Below are 27,585 nucleotides of genomic sequence, written 5' to 3'. Positions count from 1 at the left end.
GTGCTTGAGCGGGTCCAGAGAAGGGCGACGAAGCTGGTGAGGGGCCTGGAGAACAAGTCCTACGAGGAGCGGCTGAGAGAGCTGGGCTTGTTCAGCCTGGAGAAGAGGAGGCTCAGGGGTGACCTTATCGCTCTTTACAGATACCTTAAAGGAGGCTGTAGTGAGGTGGGGGTTGGTCTATTCTCCCACGTGCCTGGTGACAGGATGAGGGGTAATGGGCTTAAGTTGCGCCAGGGGAGTTTTAGGCTGGATGTTAGGAAGAACTTCTTTACCAAAAGGGTTGTTAGACATTGGAACAGGCTGCCCAGGGAAGTGGTGGAGTCACCATCCCTGGAGGTCTTTAAAAGATGTTTAGATGTAGAGCTTAGTGATATGGTTTAGTGGGGACTGTTAGCGTTAGGTCAGAGGTTGAACTCGATGATCTTGAGGTCTCTTCCAACCTAGAAATTCTGTGATTCTGTGATACTAGTCACATAGTACAGTTTATATACTTTCTTTCTCGATGACCGTGACCCTCCCCTGTTTCCCCATTGACTGGGTAGTCCAGGTTCACAATCTATTCAATGCTTCACAGATAATACATGGCTTTCAGTTGCCAGCCTGTTATTTTTCAAATTTCTTTTGACATTTTTTACTCTTTGAGGTGGTAATGCTTCTTCCCTTACCTGGTTTGACTTGATACCATGAATTTCACCTAATTGTCCTAAGGAGTCTGGTTGTCTGCATTTTACAAGGTTGTCTGTTAAGCTTTGTTATCATTGCAAGCATATCTCAATACCACATTTCTTCCCTCTAAACAATGTAACATCTCTAGAAAAAAACTCTTTCTTACATGGTCACATACATCCAGTAAACGCTTTTCTGTTGAATATCAATTTAGTACTTGTCTTTCTCCCGCTTCCCCCCCCCCCCCCATACATTGGGCATTCCCAAGAAGCAGCATGTCTGGTACTTCCTGTGCTTATGTTAACAATTCTGGTACAAAAACAACATTTTTGTTCCCTCACTGGGCATGCAAGGGATGCTGTTAAAACACGATGCTGAGCTCCCTGGAAGGGCTGGGACGTGAAAGGTAAACACAGCACTTTGTTAGAAGAACTTCTCTGAGAAAAAAAGTGTGTTAAACTGACTCATTTTTTATAAGCTGAATGTGTGATCATGTAGATTTTGAAATGGCAGGTATGACAAATGATTCCCCTGACGGCCCAAGGCATGGTTTTTCGGGAGGGAGAGAGAGCGCTGATCTGAAGGTGGGGCTGGAGGTGGTGTCCAGGCGGTGCTGAGCCCTGGCTGGTCTCGGGATGCCGCTTTGGGCCACCTGCCTTGGAGCAGCTGGGCCAGCAGCCACTGAGGAAGGTGGTCCACGCCCTCGGCAGAGCCTGTTCCTGGTGGTCTGATGGCCACCTTGTGGGCAGCTCACAAAGCACTGCATCTCCTGCCAGCCAGCTCCGGGGACAGGCGTCATGTCACCCCTCCTGGTGTCCTGCAGAGATGCAGAAAAGGGGGCTGAAATAAAATAAAATATAAAATTAACCGTTTCCTAACACACCTGGTTTAAGCTTTGCATAAACTAAACCAGACAAGGCAGTTTCAGGCCAGTTACACACTACAGAGTTTTGCTGACAGATGAGGGATGCGATTTTTTTTAAATGATACATTTATATTTCTCCATTAACACTAGTGACAGGACCCGCGGGAACGGGGTTAAGCTGAGGCAGGGGAAATTTAGGCTTGACATCAGGAGGGGGTTCTTCACAGAGAGGGTGGTTGCACACTGGAACAGGCTCCCCAGGGAAGTGGTCACTGCACCGAGCCTGTCTGAATTTAAGAAGAGATTGGACTGTGAACTTAGGCACATGGTCTGAACTTTTGGGTAGACCTGTGCGGTGTCAAGAGTTGGACTTGATGATCCTTAAGGGTCCCTTCCAACTCAGGATATTCTATGATTCTATATTATCATAAAGCCTGGTGAATATACAGTTACAGAGCTATAGAAGTGCTTCTGCTGATGCAGCTTGTTTCAAACAGGGGAAACTGTATAACGTACAATATAACAGACACTTCCTCTGTGCTGGAAGTATTTACTAGACACAAACTCCCTCGTCAAAGCCCTTTGCCAGTGGTGTTCCCAGCTCACTCCCACCCATCTGCTCCCATCTTCCAGGACAGCTGTTCTCACTTTGCAGGTGGGTTTCCCTCGGGTATGTGGACAACCCTTGGAGTTTGGACTCAGCTTTCTCCAAGGCTTTGTCTTTCCCTAGCCTAAAAGACACCCAACAGCACACATTCAGCTTCAGTTGACACTTTATACCTCACCTCTGAGAGTCCCTTTTGCACATCAGTTTAGCCATCAAGTAAAGTGATTTCTGCTGGCACCTACAAAGTGTTCCATGAAAACAGGAGTTAGGTCATGCAGAAGAGATGTTTCTAAAGTTGAATTCCCACCTGGCTCTTCATCATTTGGTTACTTGACTGAGTGTCGTGGTTTAACCCGGCCGGCAGCTAAATACCACGCAGCCGTTCGCTCACCCTCCCCCCTCCCTCTCTGGGATGGGGGAGAGAAATAGAAAGTGAAGCCCGTGAGTTGAGATAAAGACAGTTTAATAAGACAGGAAAATAATCATAACAAAAATAATAATAACAATAACAATAATAATAATACAATGGTGATAATAGGAAAGTAATAATAATATGTACAAACAAGTGATGCACAATGCAATTGCTCACCACCCGCTGACCGATGCCCTGCCTAACCCCGAGCAGTCCGGCCCCCTCCCCCCGGCTAGCCACCCCTATATATTGTTTAGCATGACGTCAGATGGTATGGAATACCCCTTTGGCTAGTTTGGGTCACCTGTCCTGGGTCTGTCCCCTCCCAGCTCTTACCGCACCCCCAGCCTGCCTGTTGGCAGGACAGAGCGAAAGGCTGAGATGTCCTTGGCTTAGTATAAGCACTGCTCTGCAACAATTAAAACATCGGGGTGTTATCAGCACTCTTCTCATCCTAAGCCAAAACACAGCATTCCACCAGCTACTAGGAAGAAAATTAATTCTGTTCTAACTGAAACCAGGACACTGAGAAATGTCATTGGTCCACCACAGGTGAAGGAAAACCAAGGAGGTCCCTCAGGCCCACAGGGATGTGATCTGTAGGGAGCATTTTAACTACTGAGTTCATTCTTTGCCATTATTGGATTGAAATTACTCAAATCCTTTCTAAAAATAGTGGGCAAAGCACTGACAAGTACGTTTTGAGGAAAAATATCCTGTGATTATACAGGTTCCCCTGATACAGTTCCTTGGGGTTCACAATCCATTCACTGAGCCTAATTGCCAATGCCATTTTAACTCCTGGATGAAGCCAGGAACAAAAATCACCCTGAAAATGAACCTTTGCGATGTCCAAAGCAGCTTCTCTTGAGGTGGGGACAACACACACAGGACTAGTTAGGGCTTTGTGCATTATCATTAAAGCCTCAACTTTGTGTTGCCAGCAAAGACCTCAAAGAGTCCCTTTGCCTAAACAATGCCAATATAAAGTGGGCATATTTCTTGCTTTTAACATGTCTATCAGAAGGTTATTCCTGGTTTTTCTCTTCTATCAGAAAAGCACACGTATCCTCCTCAAACTATTTTTCCTACCATTTCAGCAGCCTAACTGAAAGCAACATAACTCCTTGTTTTCTGTGGGCAGTGCACTCTTGGTTTATGTGGATAACTCCACTGCAGGACTGAAAGCTCCTAATATCCTCAGTAGATATCAACTGCGTGAAAAATTATCCTCGTCCAAGGCTAGAGTAATTTGCCAATTTGCAGGTGCATCTCGGAGAGGGGAATTTTGATCAAACACTGGTTGAAGCAGAACAGATTGTCTACACCAATGATTTCTCAGTGAACATAAGTGACATAAATCACCCAGTTAGTCAGCCAAAACATATTTGTTGCAAACCAATGTTTTGTTCATCTTTCGATTAATATGTGCATTAAAAATAAATAAAAAATTCAAAGTGTTTATTTACATTTATTTATTCAAATTGGTTACATCCGCTCTGTAAACTGCTCTAAAAAAAATCATGATTCACTCATTTACATAGTGTTTAATGAATGATAAATAAGACATTAATGAATGGTGTGCAAATGACCTGTTTAAATACAAGATGTAAACTATGTAAATTTCTCTTTTTTTTTTTTCTTTTATGGTGTAATGGTAGTAGTCTCTAAATATAAACCTGATTTATAGGCATCCCTCTGAGCCCCCTGAGATCTTTCTAACAACTCAGTAGCCCTTGGTTTGGTCTGTTTTCACAAACATTTTCTCAAGATGTTTTGTTCTGGACTGAAGCTCTCCATACTTGGTATAAGTCCAAGTATAAATAATCTTCATCTTTCAAAATACAATTATCTGTCAGCAGACCCCATCCTGCTTTAACATGAAACAGCATCTTCTTGAGCAAACTCAGATATTAGCATTCGTATAAGTTAACTTTGTTTCAAGAGACAATATATGTTTCCAAAACTTTGGGTTTATTTAAAATTAACTTTTATATATATATATATATATATATATATATATATAAATGCATCCAAACTTGTAGGTACGTGTCTGTGAGTGGGTATGAATGACAAATCTCAATTTACTGGCTGTGGCTTCAGTTATATCCTGATTCAAAACAGCTTATGTTAAACATTTTTTTTCCTGTGACTTATTTAGTATTGCGAGGGCTACTTACTAATTTATGTTGTTTTTCAGTTGGACTTTATTTATGTATGCTATCTTTATTCACATTTCACTTAGATGGCAGTCTGAGCAATGTTGTCATTTCAGTTACTGCAAGCTGACTGCAAAAATTGATCAGAAAAAGCTGATTTGGAAGACTTTGGTGCCTAGATTTTGAGACGCAATTAAAACATTTTAGATATTTCTGGCATTTGGGAGGTTTTTTTTCTTCTTTGAAATTGTCAAATTATTTTCAAGTACTCACTGAAATTCAGATGTTATTAAGGTGTTTTGAGCAAGGCACCTGAAATGACTATCAGCTTCTGAAATATGTCACCTCAACGAAATCACTGTTTCTTCTGCATGTGATACTGAGCTATCTTGGCTTTCACATCCCTCCAGAAATATGGTAAGCACCTCCTTATTTTGTTCCAGAAGACAGAAAACTCTTTGTGGGCATGCTCAATAAGCAGCAGTCAGAAGATGACATGCGCAGGCTATTCGAGGCATTTGGCAACATCGAGGAGTGCACAATTCTTCGGGGACCTGATGGCAACAGCAAAGGTAAGACAATGGCTTATGGCACACCATGGCTTTATCTTCGAGCTAGACCCAGTCTTGGTGTATATATAATTTCCTGTCATAACAAAGTCACTAGGTGGCTGCCAGGTTGGCATCTCTTATATTAGGAAGGGTCACATTTGCCAAGGGAGGTCATTTCTTTGCTGATTGCTGTCTGCTTGTTCATGAGAACAAAGAGTTGATTGCACCTAAAAACATCCTCCTCCACAACAAGCTGTGTCTGACCACATGCAAACTGCTGCCTATTGCTGTTTCTTTACAGGACAGCCTCCACTCTGAATGCAAAACCTTTATATTTGCTCAAGATCTGCTCTCCTCACCAGCCTTAGGAAAGTTGGGAGTTTCTTCCCCTATTGAACAGGCTCATGGCTCATTCTTTCCTTAAACAAAGCTGTATTTTCTGTTTTACATCCTTACTCACCAGCTCCGCCATTGTCTCTGCTTATTTATCACCCACCAGCCCCAGGTCCTCCTCTTCTTTAGTTGGTTCTTGCATAGTTACACACCAACCAGTGACCACTATTTCAAGCATACAGGATCTGATGTAAATATTACACTCAGTAGGTATTTGCTGCTTGAAACATCTCAATGCTTAATTGCAAAACTAGGTGTCTTACCTCCTTCTGCCACTTTTTGGCATCTCTCGTTACCTGGATAGCACAAGGAAACCTTTTCTAGAGTCCAGGCTTCTCTGTTAAACATAAGGGTCTTTTTTTTTTTTCCCCTGTCACTTTCTAGACAAAGTAACTTCAATTTGAATAGGAAGCCCTCTTCTCTTGACAGTATAATGTGTCCATTAAATATTGATCTGCATATAATACATCATAAACTGTGCTAGAATGTGCAGTACCAGGGAAGAGACTGGTCTTGCTGATGCAGTTCATATCTCACTGGATATTTTGACATGTGACAACATCAACCAGCATATTTTTGCAACAGGGAGGTGAAAAACCCAAATCATGGTTATACACTGAAAAAAAGATACTGCTATTCTGTAAAATCACTGTTAGCCAAAAAAGATTTCACTCTGGCATTATAGGGCAGTATTTTGATGTATGTCAGGAAAGCCCAGCCTTCCTGATACAAATAGCTGAAAATAAACTGTGGGTAACTTCTTTTGATTTTATGGCTACTTTAGTTTCATGACACCCAAAGGTTTGATTCACCAAAAAGAGTTTCAGCTATCATAAATGGCAGGCAGTTTGGCACTCCCATCACTGAACAAATCAGTAAATTGGGGAAAAGCAAAAAAAAGTCTGTCTGCCTCCACTTGGAATTGTACAGAACAAAATCTATGACAGAGGAGCTAAACAGAGTAATAATGAAGGCAATAATGTCTGAGATCTGTAAGAAACAGATTCCAAAGGAGATCCAACCCCAAAACTTGTATTCATTCTTGCTCTCTCTTTTTTTTTTTCTTAAACAATTTCATTATAAGTCTGAATCTGAGTGGCAGCTCCATATTGCTAACCAGTTTAATTATTAGTGCTAGCAGGCTTCAGTCTTAGGCTTGCATTTCACTGAGATGTTCAGGATCAATACTGAGCCTTGACAGAGTTAATATTACCAGCTTCCATTTGCAGGTGCTATTTACTGAGAATGTGAAGCTCCCAATTTCCACACGCACAGATATATACACACACACACAGAGCATTCAATCCAAACTTAAGGGTAGTGCTCTTATCTTAAGACACAGTCAGGTGAGCCACAACTCCCACCAACTCCCAGTCTGTAATGTTTTCCATCTGCTAGAAATCAACATGACACATACTGCTTATGAGATACTTATTTTGGGTAAAACCCATAAGGCATAAAATCCACCTAAATTGAGTTTTAGGAAGATTAACTAAGTGCATAGACTTCAGTCCTAGCAAAGCCATTACATGAAGCCTCACCAGGCGTCCCTGTGATGAGCAAGCTTTGAAGACACCTCAATGAAAGCAATGCTTGGAGGAGGTAGGTCCCAGCTTCCCAGTGAATAACACAACAGGCCAGTCATAGTCAGAAAGGCATCTGAGCCTTTCCTGAAGCCATGGGAGGATGTCCGGAGCCATGTCCTCCATGCAAGCTCCATCTCCTGCACGAGTCACCTAGAGTCAAGCATAATAGTTACTAGAGCATGCAACCAGGTGGCAGGAGAGCTGGGACCAGGACATTTTTCTGCCTTAAGGGAAGTGCAGAGTCTGTCTGTCCTGGGAGAGATGGGTGTTGTGGTTCCACTCAAGTGGGCAGCCAAGCTCCACCACAGCCGCTCTCTCATTCACCCTCCTCAAAGAGGAATGGGGAGAAAATAAGATGAAAAGGGCTCAAAGGTTGAGATAAGGACAAGAAGATCATGCAGTAATTATTGTAACGGGCAAAACAGATTCGGCATAGGGAGATAGTAAGATGTATTGCTTATAACTAACAAGCTAGAGAAGTGAGAAACAAAGGAAAGAAACCAAAAGCACCTTCCCCCCCCAATACACCATCTTCCACCTCCTCCCCCTGAGCAGAGCAGGGGAATGGGGGTTATGGTCAGTCTACAGCACTTCTCTGCCGCACCTTCTAGGTCACTCTCGTCCCCTGTGCTGTGGGATCCCACCCACGGGATGCAGTCCTTGATGAACTGATCCAGCGTGGGCTTCCCACAGGCAGCAGCTCTTCCAGAACTGCTCCAGATATGGGTCCATACCACGGGGTCCATCCCTCAGGAGAAAACTGCACCAACCTTGATCTCCCCCACGGGCAGCAGCTCCTGCCAGGTCACCTGCTCCTGCATGGGCTCCTCCCCATGGGCTACAGGTCCAGCCCGGAATCTGCTCCGGCAGGGGTCTTCCACAGGCGGCAGCCTCCGTCGGTGCAGGTCCACCTGCTCCACCGTGGTCTCCTCCACAGGCTGCAGAGTGGAACCCTGCTCCACCGTGGTACTCCATGGGCTGCAGGGGGACAGCCTGCTTCACCATGGTCCTCACCACAGGCCGCAGGGGGCTTCTGCTCCGGCACCTGGAGCACCACTCCGCCTACTTCTTCACTGACCTTGGCGCCTGCAAGGCTATTACTCACTCCTCTCACTGTCCCAGCTGCTGTGTGGCGCAGCGTTTTTTTCCCTGTCTTAAATATGCTCTTACAGAGGCGCAAAACAACATCACTTATTGGCTCAGCTCTGCTCAGCAGTGGGGCCCTTACCAAGCATGGGGCTGCTTCTAGATCCTTCTCACAGAAACCACCCCTATGTCCCCCTGCTACCAAAACCTTGCCACGTAAACCCACTACAATGGGACAGGAATGAGCCTGCCTGTATCTCTCTGGGTAAGGCTCACCTGTGTGCATCCAGGAGCGTAGGAGTACTCAGGTGAGGAAGTCACCATGAAATGGGATCCAGTTTAGTAATCCAGCAGGACCCACAGGATTGCAGCTGCCTGGACAGCCTCTTGGTTCTGTTTAGTTTGTTTTTAATTCCACAGTTGTCTACTTTAGTAACTCAGAAAGTAAAGATTTCCCACAACACCAGAAGTCCCTCAAGAGGAGTCTATCACCCTCTGCAGTCATAACCTTGGGCTCTGACTCTGCAGTCTCCTCCATTCCTGCAGAAGAGCTGACAAGACAGTCAGAGCAGCCCTTCCAGCTCTGTAATCCTGAAATAAGGAAAGAAAGAAAGAAAAAACATACGAGCACATGTATCTCTCTGTTCGGCATAGGTTATATATCTCTCTATGTGTCAAAATCCCTTAAAACTCCAGAGCTGTTTCTGTCACAGGGCACTGTTGTTTTGAAGAGTGGTATGATTCATGTCCTCAGCTCATGAGATCCTGGAGGTCACCTCAATTCTGGTGATAAGGGGCAGAAAGAAGATTATGTACACATTTGGTGTTGTGTTCAGAAGCCATCCCACTGAATGCACAAATAAAGGGATCAAAACATTAGGGTCTCTGCTACTACTGCCTTGCCACCATATACAGGTGAAAGCTGAGTTTTCACCTGTTTTTCTACTTGAAAACATATCAGAAGCAATGGAGGGATCTCATTAGCATCTCAGGTATTAAACAAGATAAATTCCTCCTGTTCCCTTCATTCCCATCTTTATCCAGCTCCATTCATCCATCAGGTTGCTCAGCACAGGGGTGAATTTCACCTGAATAGAGTGAAACCCTCAACATGACAGCAACATGGAAGCCAAAAATCCTGCTCTAAATACAATGGGTGACTGAAGCTGAAAATCTTTTGTATATTTGCTAATCAGCATCTTCTTTTTAGAGGCAGAAAGTAGAAAAGAATCTGCAAATAATTAAACACCCTAATTCTGGATTATCTCTGATTAACGAAGAGGAAGGTACAATATCTCGGGAGCCTGGGAATGCTGGACTGCAATTATGTCATAATTGATCCCTATTGTTTCCAGCTGAAGTTTATCTATATCATTTTCTCACAGTTGTCTCCTCTCAGCTCCTTATAAATTATATTCAACTATTAGCAACAGCTGCTATGCTTTCCCTGAAATACAGTTTGAACATAACGGTAAGGAGGAATGCAAAGTGAGGGGCTCCTGACTACAAGCTACTTTCATATGCATGTGTTCTTTTTAGAAGGGGCTACTATTGTTTCCTTTGATTCTACTTCTGCCAGCCTGTAGCGATGATTATAGAGACTTTTGTTTCTCGTTTTTCTAGTTTGCAAGTGTTTTAGCACTGCAATTTGCATCATGCACTGTATGGATCTGTGAGGGCATGCTGACCTTCTAAAGATGCTACAAAGGGAATAAAGGACAGCTGTCCCATTGTTAGGGCTGGCATCCCTTGTGCAGTGACCTGTGCCCCTTCAGGGTGTTATAAATGAAGTCTCAACTCGAGCTGAATTTAGTAATATTTATAAAAGGCAAGTAAACAGTGCTGGGTGCGTGGGGAAGTCGATGAGGTAGTCAACTCCACGCCTCAGGACTGCCTCCACCAATTAAGAAAGAAGGGTGATTGTTGTGGGCGACTCCCTTCTCAGGGGAACAGAGGGCCCTACTTGTTGGTCTGACCCTACCTGTAGGGAAGTCTGCTGCCTCCCTGGGGCAAGGGTCAGGGACATTGCCAGAAAGCTTCCCAACCTGGTTCGCCCCTCTATTATCCTCTTTTAATAGTCCAGGCTGGCAGTGATGACACTGAAGAGAGAAGCCTGAAGACTATCAAACGGGACTTTAGCGGACTGGGACACTTAGTGGATGGAGCAGGAGTACAGGTGGTGTTTTTGTCCATCCCTATGGTGGCAGGGAGTGGTACAGAGAGGATACGGAAAGCCCACCTGATAAACACGTGGCTCGGAGACTGGTGCCAACACAGATTTTGTTGGTTTTTTTTTTGACCATGGGGCGCTTTACTCGGCACCCAGCCTGATGGCCGCAGACCAGTCCCTATCTCTAAGGGGAAAACAGATCCTAGGCCGGGAGCTGGCAGGGCTCATTGAGAGGGCTTTAAACTAGGTAAGATGGGGGACGGGGCTGAAACAAGGCTTGTTAGAGCTGTGCCGGGGGAACAATGGCAAGGCTGGGAGAGAAGGCAATGGCCCAACTGAAGTGCATCTACACCAATACATGCAGCATGGGCAACAAACTAAAGGAGCTGGAAGCCATCATGCGGCAGGCAGGCTATGACTTGGTTGCCATCACAGAAACATGGTGGGACCAGTCTCATGACTGGAGTGCTACAATGTCTGGCTATAGGCTCTTCAGAAGGGACAGGCAGCACAGAAGGGGTGGTGATGTGGCTCTCTATATTAGAGAATCTTTCGATGTTGTGGAACTCGAGGCTGGGAATGACAAGGTTGAGTCCCTATGGGTTAGGATTGGTGGGAAGGCCAACAAGGCAAGCATCCTGCTGGGGGTCTGTTACAGACTGCCGAACCAGGATGAGGAGACGGATGAGGAGTTCTACAGGCAGCTGACAGAAGTTGTGAAATCGTCAGCGCTTGTTCTTGTGGGGGACTTCAACTTCCCTGACATATCCTGGAAGCACAACACAGCCCAGAGAAAGCAGTCTAGGAGGTTTCTGGAGAGCGTGGAAGATAGCTTCCTGACGCAGCTGGTTAGTGAGCCTACGCTAGACCTTCTCTTCACAAACAGAAAAGGGCTGCTGGGAGATGTTGTGGTTGGATACTGTCTTGGGCAGAGTGACCATGAAATGGTAGAGTTATCCATTCTTGGAGAAACCAGGAAGGGACCAGTAAAACTGCTGTATTGGACTTCCGGAGGGCCGACTTTGAACTGTTCAGGATGCTGGTTGGCAGAGTCCCTTGGGAGGCGGTTCTGAAGGGCAGAGGAGTCCAGGAAGGCTGGGCGCTCTTCAAGAGGGAAATCTTAATGGCGCAGGAGCTGTCTGTCCCCACGTACCCAAAGATGAGCCGGCGTGGAGGAAGACTGGCCTGGCTGAACAGAGATTTGTGGCTTGAGCTTAGGAGAAAAAAGAGGGTTTATACTCTTTGCAAAAGAGGGTAGGCCACTCAGGAGGACTATAAGGATGTTGCGAGGCAGTGCAGGGACAAAATTAGAAAGGCCAAAGCTCATCTGGAGCTCAATCTGGCTACTGCCATTAAAGATAACAAAAAATGTTTTTACAAATACATCAACGCAAAATGGAGGACTAAGGAGAATCTCCATCCTTTACTGGATGCGGGGGGAAACTTAGTTACAAGAGATGAGGAAAAGGTGGAGGTGCTTAATGCCTTCTTTGCTTCAGTCTTTAGCGGCAAGACCAGTTGTTCTCTGGATGCCCAGTACCCTGAGCTGGTGGAAGGGGATGGGGAGCAGAATGTGCCCCTCACTATCCACGAGGAAATGGTTGGCGACTTGCTATAGCACTTGGATATACGCAAGTTGATGGGGCCAGATGGGATCCACCTGAGGATACTGAGAGAACTCACAGAGGAGATGGGCAAGCCGCTTTCCATTATTTATCAACAGTCCTGACTATCGGGGGAGGTCCCAGTTGACTGGCGGCTAGCAAATGTGACGCCCATCTACAAGAAGGGCTGGAGGGCAGACCTGGGGAACTATAGGCCTGTCAGTTTGACCTCAGTGCCTGGGAAGCTCATGGAGCAGATTACTTTGAGTGTCATCACGTGGCACTTGCAGGGCAACCAGCTGATTGGCCCAGTCAGCATGGGTTTATGAAAGGCAGGTCCTGCTTGACGAACCTGATCTCCTTCTATGACAAAGTGACGCGCTGGGTGGATGAGGGAAAGGCTTTGGATGTGGTCTACCTTGACTTCAGCAAGGCTTTTGACACGGTCTCCCACAGCATTCTCCTCAAGAAACTGGCTGCTCTTGACTTGGACTGGCGTACGCTTCATTGGGTTAAAAACTGGCTGGATAGCCAGGCCCAAAGAGTTGTGGTGAATGGAGTCAAATCCAGTTGGAGGCCAGTCACTAGTGGAATTATTACTCCATATATCACAAGTGGAACAACTAGGTATTTGCAAATTGAGCAAAAGCTCAAAAATCTTTAGTAGTAATAGAAGGGGATAGAAGGCAGAACTTCTTAGATTTCTTCCAGTTTGTTCTAAAAACCACCTTAGCATATGGAATTTCTTCTTCTCTCTGAGTCCGTTTGCTTGTAGCTAAGAATTTTATCAATACTTTTCCCCTCTCTAGTGGTGCATGTGATCCTTCGAAGTGTCGATCATTTCTGTACTTTAGCACATTTTCATAAATGCACCTCTGTGACCTAAAACCTTAAGTAGGAGTTCGGGCAGTGTGAAATTCCTCACATGGCAGTGCAGGCCAGAGGAGCACTGCCTGCATTTCTCTGATGTCTGTGGGAAAGCACCCATAGAGGCACTGGCTCTGCAAATTGTGATATAATATTTGCTGTAGAAGACTGATTCAGATTTCAGTGGTAGCAAGATGGCAGTCATCACATGTAGATCTCTCCCATCTCTACTTTTTTATTAGAAGATATTTCATGTTTTGTCAGACCAAAGCTGTTTGGAGCCTGGACAAGCACTGAGCAGTCTGTGTAATGGAACGCTACCAAGCAGTGATACAAGACAGAGACATTATGTGTTTGGAGCAAGCAGAATGCCTCTCTATATCTGGCCTGTGGTTGCTTATAACAAGCATGTGCAGCTTTCTGTTGACTTTCACACAGCTCCTCACTGTTTCCCATAACACCAGAGGGAGGAGCATTCAGCATTATGTCTAATACAAATAGAAGGAAAATTGTTTCACACAATAAATTATAAAACATATATTCACGAGACGCTATGGAGGTCAAAAGATAAGTAGATTCAAAAAGTACTCACTAAGTTTGGGTCTGACAGTGCCTGCTGCAGACAGTATAGTGTTTTGTGATGCAGCTGTGTTTAATGGCTGGGCTTTGAGAAGGAATAACTGGTTTGCTATACTTTCTCCACTAGCTTCTTTATTGCCAGTTCTGAGAACAGGACACTTAGCTAGATAGACTGTTGTTGGTACCTCTGCAACCTTTCTAATATTCTTTTTCCTCTTCTAGGGTGTGCATTTGTGAAATACTCTTCACACGCGGAGGCCCAAGCAGCTATCAATACCTTGCATGGCAGCCAGACAATGCCAGTGAGTAGCTCTGTAACATGGCACGTGAGGATTTGTCCAGACTTTGCTGTACTGTGGCCTGATGGAGGAGGAGGAATGATTTATCTATGCTTTGCTACTTGTCTTCTGGGAAGGATGGCTTAAGCATGTGGGACCTTGGGTGTGTTTAACTCATCAGAGGGAAGGCCAGGATGACACTATCAGTTCATCACACCTTCACAGAACTCCAAGGAGTGATGTGTTCCATCACCAGCAGTTTTGATGCACTGAAAAAAAGACATGGTTCACAGATGCAAAAAACATTGGGTCAAATTCACCATGAGCTTAAGGACTTAAGTTTCAGAGGGATGAATCATGTACAAACTTGTGTCTAGGGGCTTTTGTTTTCCCTCTCCAAAGAGTCCCTGCTTCTACATGAAGGAAATTTTTGCCAAAACTGAGCAGAAAGCAGCATGCTCACATGATAGCACTAGAAGCTAGAGATGCATCACACCATGACGTGCACTCTCACTGCCTTTCTGCTGCTAAAGTGCCTACCTGGGCATAAATGTGGTCCCTTACATCCAGCTTTTGAAAGACAGTCAAACGCTACTGAATCTTCCAGGAAATGTTTGAGGTAGTGCTTGGACTAATGTCTAGTAATACGCTTCCAAGCTGATAGTTCAGGGAAGTGGAAAATAAAATGGAAATGTGTTTTCTATGCAAAGTTATACTTGTACACCACCATGCAGACCTGGAGGAATATAAGACATTCCATTATCAGCACAGAAAGGCAATCTGGTCCAATATGTTTTGGTTTATTATAATAATATATTATTATTACTAATTATTCACAGTGTAAATAAGGAAAGGCTAGGAAGCATGCTGAAGACTTGTAAAGGATACAGGGAATCTCAGTATTCAAAATCTCCCTTTCAATAAGAACCTCTGATCTCAATTCATAAGTTTATCCAAATAATTTTAAAATGGCCTGGGTGGATTGGCTCTAGGTCTGTGTAGGGTTGAAAATGGGAAGTTTGTCACAGGGGAAGAGGTTTCTGGTAGCAGCGAATCATCAAGACTGCTTTTAAGAACTCAAGCTCAGACAGGTCAGATTAGAAAATGGTATGTTTACCAGTGAGGTTATTAAAAGGTGGCATCTGATGACTTGCCGAGGTGATCAGCTCCGGGGCAGATGCGTTCTGCAGCGGAGCGGGGGATCAGGACAGGCAGGGCTTTTTTTCCGGCATCGATCCCACTTGAGGGAGCTGCCAGGACCCAGCAGCCCTCGCGAGGGAGGCTGACGAGGCGTAGGCGGAGCCAGCAATGCCCCCTCCATGGCTGTTCAAAAGCTGCCCCTAGGGAGTGCAAGCGACCAGGGTGGGCCAACAGGGCGTGGCGCATCAGAAAGGAGTGGCTTGGCAGTTCGGGCAGGGAGGGCAGAGCGTTCCCCCCCCCGCCCATATGAACACCTCCTCTAAAGGCGGTCTACCGCTAGCTCAGCTGCAATGGTGTACACAAGACACAGTGCTTTCTCTAGGAAGTCTGTACACACCCAGACTGACTGCCCGCGCAAAAACGCAGCAGTTTGGGTCTCTGGATGCAGGGAGTGTCTGCCTTTTGCTGCCATCTGCGGGAGACAGAGAGACTGTGTGTGTGAGGTGTGAGCAGGTGGATGACCTGGTCCACCTGGTGGCAGAACTCAAGGAGGAGGTGGAGAAGTTGAAGGCTATCAGGGAGTGTGAGCGGGAGATAGACTGGTGGAGCAACTCCGTGCAGGGCCTCAAGGACAGGTACTGGGGTGAGACACCCCAAATGGGGGTGGACCCCCTCCGCTGTCGCTGAAGACTATCAAACGGGACTTCAGGGGACTGGGACGGTTAGTGGATGGAGCAGGAGTAAAGGTGTACTATAAGGATGTTGCGAGGCTGTGCAGGGACAAAATTAGAAAGGCCAAAGCTCATCTGGAGCTCAATCTGGCTACTGCCATTAAAGACAACAAAAAATGTTTTTACAAATACATCAACACAAAAAGGAGGACTAAGGAGAATCTCCATCCTTTACTGGATGCGGGGGGGAAACTTAGTTACAAGAGATGAGGAAAAGGTGGAGGTGCCTTCTTTGCCTCAGTCTTTAGCGGCAACACCGGTTGTTCTCTGGATGCCCAGTACCCTGAGCTGGTGGAAGGGGATGGGGAGCAGGATGTGGCCCTCACTATCCACGAAGAGCTGGTTGGTGACCTGGTACGGCACTTGGATGTGCACAAGTCGATGGGGCCAGATGGGATCCACCCAAGGATACTGAGAGAACTGACGGAGGAGATGGCCAAGCCACTTTCCATCATTTATCAACATTCCTGGCTATCAGGGGAGGTCTTAGTCGACTGGTGTGCTGGTTCCACTCGAGTGGGCAGCCGAGCTCCACCACAGCCACTCTCTCACTCCCCCTCCTCAAAGAGGAACAGGGAGAAAATATGATGAAAAGGGCTCAAGGGTTGAGATAAGGACAAGGAGATCACGCAGTAATTATTGTGACGGGCAAAACAGACTCGGCATAGGGAGACAGTAAGATTTATTGCTTATTACTTGTTTTCGGCCGTTCTTCCTGCAACACGACAGACGCTAGTATGGTCAGATCATGCTCTCACTTTATTACCCGAATAGCCTGACTTTTATAGCAAACTTAACAGGGGCGGATAGTGACTCACACACGATTATTGGTCTAAAGCACTCAGACAAACAGATGCAAGAAAACAACCCCACCTGCAAAAAAACAACCCCCTTGTGATTAGCAGTCACATAGATCCTGTCCTTGAAGCCAGCTGCTGGCAAAAATATTTTTCTGAATTTCTCAATCGGGCAGTGTGGGAAAGCTGTCATGGGAACTTCTCATAGTCGTCCTGGTAGCTTGGTTTGCTCAGCTGCAGTAAGTCACGGCCTCCTTGCTGTTTCAAAAATCCCTCAACAATTACTAACAAGCTAGAGAAGTGAGAAACAAAGGAAAGAAACCAAAAGCACCTTCCCCCCCCCCCCATCCACCATCTTCCACCTCCTCCCCCCGAGCAGTGCAGGGGAACGGGGGTTATGGTCAGTCTATTGCGCTTCTTCTCTGCAGCTCCTTCTCGGTTACTCTCGTCCCCTGTGCTGTGGGGTCCCTCCCACGGGATGCAGTCCTTGATGAACTGATCCAGCATGGGCTTCCCACAGGCAGCAGCTCTTCCAGAACTGCTCCAGATATAGGTCCGTACCACGGGGTCCATCCCTCAGGAGAAAACTGCTCCAACCTTGATCTCCCACAGGCAGCAGCTCCTGCCAGGTCACCTGCTCCTGCGTGGGCTCCTCCCCATGGGCTACAGGTCTGGCCCGGAATCTGCTCCAACAGGGGTCTTCCACAGGTGGCAGCCTCCATCGGTGCAGGGCCACCTACTCCACCGTGGTCTCCTCCACGGGCTGCAGCGTGGAACCCTGTTCCACCGTGGTACTCCATGGGCTGCAGGGGGACATCCTGCTTCACCATGGTCCTCACCACAGGCCGCAGGGGACTTCTGCTCCAGCGCCTGGAGCACCACTCCGCCTACTTCTTCACTGACCTTGGCGCCTGCAAGACTGTTCCTCACCCCTTTCACTGTCCCAGCTGCTACGCATCACAGCGTTTTTTTCCCTGTCTTAAATATGCTCTCACAGAGGCGCAAAACAACATCGCTTATTGGCTCAGCTCTGCTCAGCAGCAGGGCCCTTACCAAGCATGGGGCTGCTTCTAGATCCTTCTCACAGAAACCACCCCTATGTCCCCCTGCTACCAAAACCTTGCCACGTAAACCCACTACAACTGGTGGCTAGCAAACATAATGCTCATCTACAAGAAGGGCCAGCGGGTAGACCCAGGGAACTATAGGCCTGTCAGTTTGACCTCAGTGCCAGGGAAGCTCATGGAGCAGATTGCCTTGAGTGTCATCATGCGGCACTTGCAGGGCAACCAGCCGATCAGGCCCAGTCAGCATGGGTTTATGTACGGCAGGTCCTGCTTTACGAGCCTGATCTCCTTCTATGATAAAGTGGCATGCTGGGTGGATGTTGGAAAGGCTGTGGATGTTGTCTAACTTCACTTCAGTAAGGCTTTTGACACTGTCTTTTCTTCCCGAACCCTGAATCTTCTCTCTTCCACCTCCATTCTCAGTTGCTGTGGACAACATTATCATCCTACCTGTCAGTCATGCTCCTACCTAAGTATCATCTTCAGCTTGGTTTTCTCTTTCTCTCTGTGTCTTCACATTTGGGCAACAGCCAAATGTTGAAGAGGCATTCTGCACAACACGTCTAAGATATGGCCTTGTATTTTCACCCATGCAGAATAAACTCTCCTTAGCGATTCATCACTCATACCAAAATTGCAGCAGCCTTTATGCTACCCATAAAGTACACAGGGTTAAATATTATACTACTGTTGAATCTCTTTGGCTATCTCACCCACCTCAGAATGGCACTTCAGAATTTCTTGTTCTAGTGAATTAATCCCTGAAAGGGGTAAAACTAATGTTACCTATGTGTTGTTTGTTTGTTTGTTTGTTGCACAGAAGCAGATAAGGTGAAGAGGAATTAAGAATGTAATTAATTTTATTTAGCTTTAACAGCCTGAAAATTTGTAATCTATTCTAAATGTTTTCCCACAAAGGAGGGAGGGGGAGAGAGAGAGGGGAGGAGAGAGAGAAAGAGATTTCTAGAGATTTGTGCATTCTAGAATATTTCCAGGGTAGGTACATTTTTAATAAATACAAAACTAAAAATACATTATCTTCTAAACCTTGTTACTCTTAATTGGAAAGAGAAACCTACTTTTTTTTTTTATTCTGTTTTGTAGGTTTTCTTCAAATAGACAAAAAGGAATTATTTATTGCTTTCATATTTCTAAATAGCAGGAAAGAATTTCTAGCCTACTGGTGTAAGAACACTTACCATTTCATAATGCGTTAAGGAAGGTGAATGAATCTGCGAGGACTTAGACTGAGCTGAAAAATGCAGACCTGCTTGAGGAATTCAGCTTTGAAGTTTAGGTTGTTTGGATACCTGACTTTGATCTGAGGGTCATACTAATACCTGGGTTATATAACAAATTCTTTTTAATTAGAATTGGCTATGGTGTCACCAGAAGTCAATGATTCTGTTGCCCTGTGGAAAGCAATAACTTTAGCTCAGCGAGACACCTGCTAAGTAGTGTATGGGCAAGTAAAACCAAAATCAAGATTCCACTCCAAATAAATTACAGTTCTGGAGACCTGTGAAGGGAAGTACCTGCAGCAAGTCTCTCTGTTTAGACATTGCATGAAGAATCCCCTCTACTGAGGGAGCAGCATTATCAAAGGGTCTATCACCCCAGCCCTGCATGAATGCCTCCTTTCTCCACTCTTGTTTCAAGTTTGTCTAAACCAGCTCTCAGGACTGTACAGTTGAAATTGCTCCTAGTGACTGCTGTCCTACTCATCTTTCAGATGAGATGTGAAATTGGAGCCCTGAGTACAGCATGTCTCACAAGAGGAGAGGGATGTTAGTCCTGGTCTTCTGGCCATCTCTACGTAGCTAAAATTAGCTACATCTCTACGTAGCTAAAATTCCCTCTGCTCTACAGTTTTAATTGGACGGTAGTTTCTTTCTCACTTGTCTAAAATCCCAGGTTTGGGTTCAAGCCCCCTGCTGGCTTATTCAGCAGACCTCTTTTTCAGAAGAGCTACACAAATTCACACCACCACCACCCCCGATCTAGTTTTGTTTTCAAACTTAGGAGACATAATACCAAATACCCTGATCTGATGGAGCCTGAAGCAAAGAAATCCCCCTTTGGCTTTCGAGGCCTAACATCAGGGATCCTTTTGTGGAAATACCACCTTGAATGGCTTGATGAAGATCAGCATCCTCCCAACTCTGCTTTGCAGTCATGAAGAGTGCTATGGCAAAATGTCCAACATGAGCAACCCTGTTCACATGGTGAAACTTAAGAAGGTAGTCTGCCCAAATGGGAAGTATCCAGCAGTGTCTATTCATTTAATACCTGGTATGCGTGGCTGCATTTTGGAAGGTACTTAATGGGATCTGTATATTCAGTGCTCTTATACTCAAGAGCTTTATTCACTAGAGCTTTAATATGACAAGTCATTTTAAAATATTTTTAGTCCAAAATTTTAACTGGCTCCATTTGAGCTAACCATGAGATAAAAGTCCACCTGTATGAGACAGACATCTCTGCAGTACTTAAATATATGCTTACATCCAATTATTATGTTTCTCTTTAAGCTTAATTAATCTTAATGGCTGTGATTAATTGGGCCCAAATTCATCAGTTTTGCAAGAAAAATATGTCTAACTGTTTCTAGAGGTAGGTAACATACTAGTCAGAGAAGACTTACAGGGCTGACAAAGAAAGGAAAAACAAGAATATATTCTGCAAGGAAACATCTTCACAAAATTTTGTCTATGAATATTGTTCTAAGGAGAAGCAGATTTCCCTGATGTTGTGCAGGTCTGTTGGAAACATTAAACTTAATTTGTGCATACCCTCCATTTGGAAGGGCATAACTAATGGAAACCAGTCCCAACATCCAGGCAAAATATTTGTTTTCCTTAGCTTTTAAATTAAATATCAATGGATGGATATTTTATTTTTAGTTGAATATGAAATTTCACAAGTGACCCATCAAGCTCCTCTTTTCAAGAATCACTTTATTTCACATGTCATGACAGGCTGGGAAATTAGTTTTTCCCACAGAGGACTCTGATTAGGGATTACAAAGTGAGTGTGGTGCAGAGTGATTTTTCTCCAATCTTTTTCCTCACCCCACCATCCTGGAGAACATCTGACTGCTGACTAAGGGGAGCAATTCATTACTGTGCATGGGAGGGGGATGGGAAGCAAGATAGTCATACTAAGTAGACTTGCTGGTCCAAGAGAGAATGGGGAAAGCATAATAATACTTAGCCCTTATATTATTCTTTTCATCAGTAGATATCAAAGCACTTGAAAAAGAAGGTTGATTTGATGGGAAAGGAGATAAATGCCAATTCTAAGTAGCCTATTGTAGAGGCACCAGCAGGAAGGTTCACTTTCATAGTAGTCTCTTTTGACTGTGGATCTGCAAGGCAGAGAAATAAACATCTTTTCCTCAGTAAAATGCAGAATTAACACAGATCTCAAGGTATATTTCAAATACTATTGATTTACCTACTGTAGCTCTTTTGGGGGTTGGGGAAATGTAACATCCAGTCCAACAACCAGGGAGAGCAAGGGTGAGGCTTATGTATTACTAATAAATGACCAAGCAGACAGGACCTATTGCCTTTGTCAGCAGACAACAAGAGATTTACACCATGGTTTAACTGCTCACAGAAGCAATAAATATTCCAGATGAAGGGCTCTGTAGTTCATACACCACTGAAAATTGGACGCATTCTGTGGTATTTCTAATGTTATCTAGTGGATTACTGGGAGTCACTGGAGTAGAAAAGAGCCTTGTGGCTGTTTTAGATGAATGCTGTTTGGCTCATTTGCTAAAAATCCTGCACTGGGTGGCCTGATAAAGTTCACTGCCTGATTTCCTTCAGGCCATGTGGAAGGGCTGCACACGAGGAACCACATATAGAAAGCATCTATCCCAAAGGCAGTGGTCATATTCAAGAGCTGAGCAGCATCTCTATTGGCTACATATCTTTAACTGCTTGTGTGTGCATCTCATTGCACCATGCTCTGAAAAAAAAAAAAAAAAAAAGAAAAAAAAAAGCTGCCTTTTCTATTCCTTATTGTAGTGTGTGTTCTAACTTGATTCTGTTTGCCAATGGCCTTTCTGCAGGTGCGAGACCCTCCGATTTTGGCACGGGGAAGCAAGTGATCAACTCAATATGAGTGGTAATACAAGCTTCAACTTTATTGTGCAGATATCCGTATATTTATACACACAGCGATAATTATGCCTACTGGTCACTATCCTATTGGCTAAGCCTAGAAGTGTTGCAAAAAATACTGTTTCTCCTACTTGCGGTTACAGTGCATAAGCTACTTCCTTATCTTCCCGGGCCTCAGATCCACCTGTTTATCTCTCTCTCAAGGACAGACTGCTCCTTGCATATTTTCACAAAAATGCTTCTAATCCAGCCTACTCCATGGCTATAAACTCTGTATTTTCTTTGCCTTGCTTGTACAATTCCTCTAGGGACCTGTGCCCTTGCTCTTTGAGCCATTCTTCAACAATTCCCCCTTTTTCTTTTTGTACAAGCAAGACCCTATTCGTCATTTTTGTTACCCTTTTCATAATATAATGATAAGCTATTTTGACAACAATGATTATCAGCAGTATAATAAGCAGCAATCTCAAACCCTCCTTAATAAGGGATACAAGCCAAGGGGAAAGGTCACCAAACAGGGATTTCAACCAGGTATCAAACGGGTTAACATTCACTCGTATTCTATTCACATGTTCTTTTAACCAATCCAACCTTTTATGGATCGACTCACTATGATCTGAAAAATTAAAACAGCACATTCCTTCAAAGTCCTCGCAACTGTATCCTTGGGCCAGCAGCAAAAAGTCAATGGCTGCCCGATTCTGCAACACTGAGTGTCGTAGACTGTCCATATCATCCATCATTTGAGAGAGTAGATGTCGGTAGTTGCGTTGAACTGTTTCACTGTCCAGCATGTCAACCTTTCTATTTGTGTCAGCGCCCGCGTGGCTGCCACCCCTGGAGTGAAGAAGGAGGCAAATATTTGCACAGTTGCTGACCATAATTCAACATCATCTTTACAGTCAGGTGTTAGACCGTGAGTGTCTCTTTTTGCTCTACTGGACATCGTCTTGGAGATATTCAGCCAGTCCTGGTGGCAAGGTGCAAATAATCCCAATCGACCACGGTAGAAGGGACCTCCGTATGCATTTGCTGGTATCCCCTGCCATGCTTGGTCTCCACAAATTGTCATCCATTCCATGAAGGCCCACACAACGGCCGATAGTTCCAATGTTTGTAGAGTATCTCCCGATGTGGCTGGGAGAATCTTATGCTTCCATTCTCCATTTTCTTGCCATGTTATCGCTGCTCGTCGGGATCTACGGCCAGCATCCATAAATACTGTAATAGCATTCTGAAGAGGTCGCAGTTGTAGTTGTTGTGATCTGGTGGAGGCTGACTGTAGGCGGGCTGCATCGCAGGCGGGTGTAGTGGGTTTACGTGGCAAGGTTTTGGTAGCAGGGGGATATAGGGGTGGTTTCTGTGAGAAGGATCTAGAAGCAGCCCCATGTTTGGTAAGGGCCCTGCTGCTGACCAGAGCCGAGCCAATAAGCGATGTTGTTTTGCGCCTCTGTGAGAGCATATTTAAGACAGGGAAAAAAACGCTGTGATGCATAGCAGCTGGGACAGTGAGAGGGGTGAGGAACAGCCTTGCAGGCGCCAAGGTCAGTGAAGAAGTAGGCGGAGTGGTGCTCCAGGCGCTGGAGCAGAAGTCCCCTGCGGCCTGTGGTGAGGACCATGGTGAAGCAGGCTGTCCCCCTGCAGCCAATGGAGTACCACGGTGGAACAGGGTTCCACGCTGCAGCCCGTGGAGGAGACCACGGTGGAGCAGGTGGACCTGCACCGACGGAGGCTGCTGCCTGTGGAAGACCCCTGCCGGAGCAGATTCTGGGCCGGACCTGTAGCCCGTGGAGAGGAGACCACGCAGGAGCAGGTGACCTGGCAGGAGCTGCTGCCCGTGGGGGACCCAGGTTGGAGCAGTTTTCTCCTGAGGGATGGACCCCGTGGTATGGACCCATATCTGGAGCAGTTCTGGAAGAGCTGCTGCCTGTGGGAAGCCCACGTCGGATCAGTTCATCAAGGACTGTATCCCATGGGTGGGATCCCACAGCACAGGGGACGAGAGTAACCGAGAAGGAGCGGCAGAGAAGAAGCACAATAGACTGACCATAACCCCCATTCCCCTGCGCCACTCGGGGGGAGGAGGTGGAAGATGGTGGATGGGGGGGGGGAAGGTGCTTTTGGTTTCTTTCCTTTGTTTCTCACTTCTCTAGCTTGTTAGTAATAAGCAATACATCTTACTATCTCCCTATGCCGAGTCTGTTTTGCCCATTACAATAATTACTGCGTGATCTTCTTGTCCTTATTTCAACGTCTGAGCCCTTTTCATCTTATTTTCTCCCCATTCCTCTTTGAGGAGGGGGAATGAGAGAGTGGCTGTGGTGGAGCTTGGCTGCCTGCTCGAGCAGAACCACGCCAGCGGGGCAGGTGTTGGGATCATGGGCGGTGGTGCCGTATCGTGGTGGGCCGGTAGAGTGGGGTTGGAGTATTGCACGGGCTGCCCTCATGCTCTCTAGGCATATCTCCGGCCCTAACTGTACCTGTATATCCACCGATGCAAATCTCCCAAACCCCATTAATTGCTCAGTAGTTACGTATTCTAAAGGATCTCCCGGTGGTCGGGGCGTGTGAGCACTAATATCACATATGTGTTGCCAATGAGCCTGCCATAGCAGCTGGCCAGATTGTGTCATAATCATTCTTACAGTAGTTTTGATGTCCTCGGGACATAAAATACTGCTGCCCCAAATATAATTAAGCAGCTGCTTGGTCAGCTCACTATGCAACCCACTCTCGTTTACTGTGGCTCTCAGCTGGGATAGTAGTTTCCAACCAAGCGGGGTGTGAGCTCCCTGCAGACCCACAGCCCCCTCTCCATAGGTTACTGGGAAAGCCTGATCAGCAAGCGGGCTCAGCAGTTCAAAGTCCTGAGCGTCTGCCCCTCTCTGGCTATCGCTTGCTAATTAACCCTTTCTATCCCCTGTGGGGAGGGCTTTGGCAGTGGCTTAGTGTGAGGCTTAAGGCTCTCCTTGGGTGTATCCTCTTTCGGTTTTAAAATGAGTTGCCCCACCACCTCCTCCTCACTGTCAGAGACCACGTCTTCTGCTCCTGAGACTTGTATCCCAGTTTCGACCGTGGTCGGAAGGGGTGGCGCTGTAGGCCATGCCTCCTGATCTGCATCCGGGCTTTTACTAGGAGGGGGGGGTGGTGACGCACTTTTACTAGGGGGGGGGCCCCAGCGATGGGTGCTGTGGCTTAACAGTTATCCGTCTCCCAGATGGTGGTATAGGCGAGTAATCGCCCCCCACCGAGAACAGCCCCTCTGATTCTTGGGGCTGACCTCCTAATTGCTGGGTAGCCACAGCTGCAACTTGCTGTTCTAACTTGTATCTTTTTAAACTATTAATAGTTTCCAGCCACGGTTTCATTAATTTCTTAACCATTTTATCATCATCTATAGCTAAATCCCACAAGCAGTCCCCATAATTTCTCCATTCTTCCACATCAAAGTATGATTCAGGATTACAAAAAAACCCCTTTGCTACCCCAAAGGCTATAAGCCCTGGAATATGCTTAATTACTTCTACCCCTCGCTTTTCTAAAAAGCGTTGCAATAAGTTGAGGGCTACCTCCTTATCCATAGTGCCGACCTTTTTTCCACGTCTATCCGCGATTTGTGCAGCTCCGTGTCTAACCACGTTGGTAGCCCTCCAGACTGTGCAGACCCCTTTTGGTCGGTCTAGACAATCTTCTGCCCTCCGATTTGCTGCTAATCGGTGCTTGTCCTCACCGCGCTTCTCGGTTCCATATTGTCCCTGTTCGGGCACCACTGTGGGTGCGAGACCCTCCGATTTCAGCACAGGGAAGCAAGTGATCAACTCAATATGAGTGGTAATATGTTGCGAAGCACGGACGAAAGCACGACAGACACCAGCAGAGTCAGATCATGCTTCACCATTTTATTGCCCGAATAGCCCAACTTTTATAGTGAATTTTACAGGGGTGGACAGTGTTTCACACAAGATTATTGGTCAAAAGCACTCAGACAAACCGTTAAGAAAATAACACCACCTGCAAGAAAAGAACCCCCCTTTTGATTAGAAGTTAGGAAAACAACCCCCTTTGTGCTTAACGGCCACGTAGACCTAGTCCTTGAGGCCAGCTGCTGATAACAATATTATCTGAGTTCCTTAATTGGGTGATGTGGGAGTCATTGCAGTGGGAGCTTCTCACAGTTACTCTGGCAGCTTGGTTTGCTCAGCTACAGCAGGCCCTGAGATTTCTAAGGCCTACCCTTGGTTGCTTAAAGCAAGCTTAGATCGAACAATTATGCCAATTCCCAACAATTCCCCCGTTTTCTTTTTGTACAAGCAGTACTTGGTTTTACAGCAGATGTCAAACACATAACATAACACAACTATATAACTTAATCCTAATAACACTACAATTACTGTAAGCACTTAATGGTAACACAATCTAATAGTAACACACTTAAACCTTGATGGTGATCAAAGGCTGTTCTTGACAGTCCTTGAGGTGTCACAGCCCACGTCATTGTCAGAATGATTATCAGGAACCTCTTCATGGTCGTCTTCAGCGTGTGCAGATTCTAAAACTGCTTCAGTCCACTTTGCAGTGATCCACTGGGTACCTGTTCCCGGCACCACTTCAAAATCCCTATAACATTTTGCAAGTAACCCTTTAACCACATTTATCACAATACTACGTGTAATGATGATTGACACCACAATGAACAGAATCCTTAATCCCCCTTTGACTAATCCCAGTAACCATCTATGCATTGTTTCAAACAAATCAGTGAACCATTGATTGAAAGGATTGATACCATATTGACTCTTTCTCATGTGCTCTTTCAGGAAAGTAATGAATTTGTGAGTTGAAAAGGTCTAAACAGTACATTCCCTTAAATTTCTCCAAGTGGCTACTTCAAACAATGACTCCGTACTAGTGAAACTTGATTTTGCTCAACCGATCACAACTAGCCCTGCTAGTTGCTTACAATTGACTCCCCGTTTTTCTAACAGCGCTGTAATAAATCCATTTCTTCTGATTTTTGCCGGCACCAATTTCCTATGCTTTTAGCCTGCCCTATGGTTATATCCCGGGATCCTGCACTGTGGCAACAATAACCTGTACTAAGGCTATATTCCAGAATCCTGCACTATGGCAACAATAACCTGTACTATGGTTATATTCCGGAATCCTGCACTATGGCAACAATAACCTGAACTATGGCTATATTCCGGAATCCTGCACTATGGCAACGATAACCTGTACTAGGGCCATATTCCGGAATCCTGCACTATGGCAATAACCTGCACTAAGGCAATAACCTGCACTGTGGCAAACCTGCACTAAGGCAATAACCTGCACTGTGGCAAACCTGCACTATGGCAATAACCTGCACTATGGCAAAAGCGCGCTCTCATTCACACAGTACAATCACACATACAGAGCACAATCGCACACCCAGAGGCCTCTGGCACATCTCACTCTCAATCATACCACAAGAACATAATTTAGAATGATAAGCAAACAAACAAGTATTGTCTCTCATTGTGTTCCTCGTGAAATGACTTGCAACACTTTGTTTTAAAACCTTACCCTTACACAAATACTTTCAACACAAAATACCTGGACATTTAAGAATAACACACACAATTATTAACACTCCAGTTAGTATCCCTCCAGCAGCTGAAAACATACTGTTTGTCTGCAGTTTCAGGAGATCTTTGTCTGCTCCTGCGGTGAGCGGCTGAGAGTGGAGTCCCCTCCGAACAAAACGCTCAGGGTGCACCTAGGAGCGTCCACACCACAGCTGATCCCCACAGCCAAGCAGTTGTTACGTGCGGCTGCAGATGCCACTCCAGGCACTAAAATTGCCAATGCCGCTCTAGCTGCAACCCCACACAATTCAACATTATCATTGCAGT

The 27,585-nt window shown here is 45.6% G+C and overlaps 1 protein-coding gene across 3 annotated transcripts in view; it reads left to right on the top strand.

The window, feature by feature from the left end:
- LOC309889531 (CUGBP Elav-like family member 4) overlaps window positions 1–27,585 on the top strand; it is a gene marked incomplete at both ends in the record, with an annotated part of 295,020 nt that overhangs the window by 171,180 nt on the left and 96,255 nt on the right. For 2 of the 3 annotated variants that reach the window (XM_082782380.1, XM_082782379.1), the window contains 2 exons: window positions 5,156–5,281; window positions 13,768–13,847. In XM_082782380.1, coding sequence (XP_082638506.1) covers window positions 5,156–5,281; window positions 13,768–13,847 — 206 coding nt within the window. Of the gene's footprint in view, window positions 1–5,152; window positions 5,282–13,767; window positions 13,848–27,585 lie in introns of all 3 variants that reach the window. The other variant, XM_082782378.1, reaches the window with a different exon arrangement.

Source organism: Aythya marila (assembly GCF_965140915.1).
Source record: "Aythya marila genome assembly, chromosome: W".
In the NCBI taxonomy this organism is placed as follows: domain Eukaryota; kingdom Metazoa; phylum Chordata; class Aves; order Anseriformes; family Anatidae; genus Aythya; species Aythya marila.
This window is presented reverse-complemented; position numbering and strand designations above follow the sequence as displayed.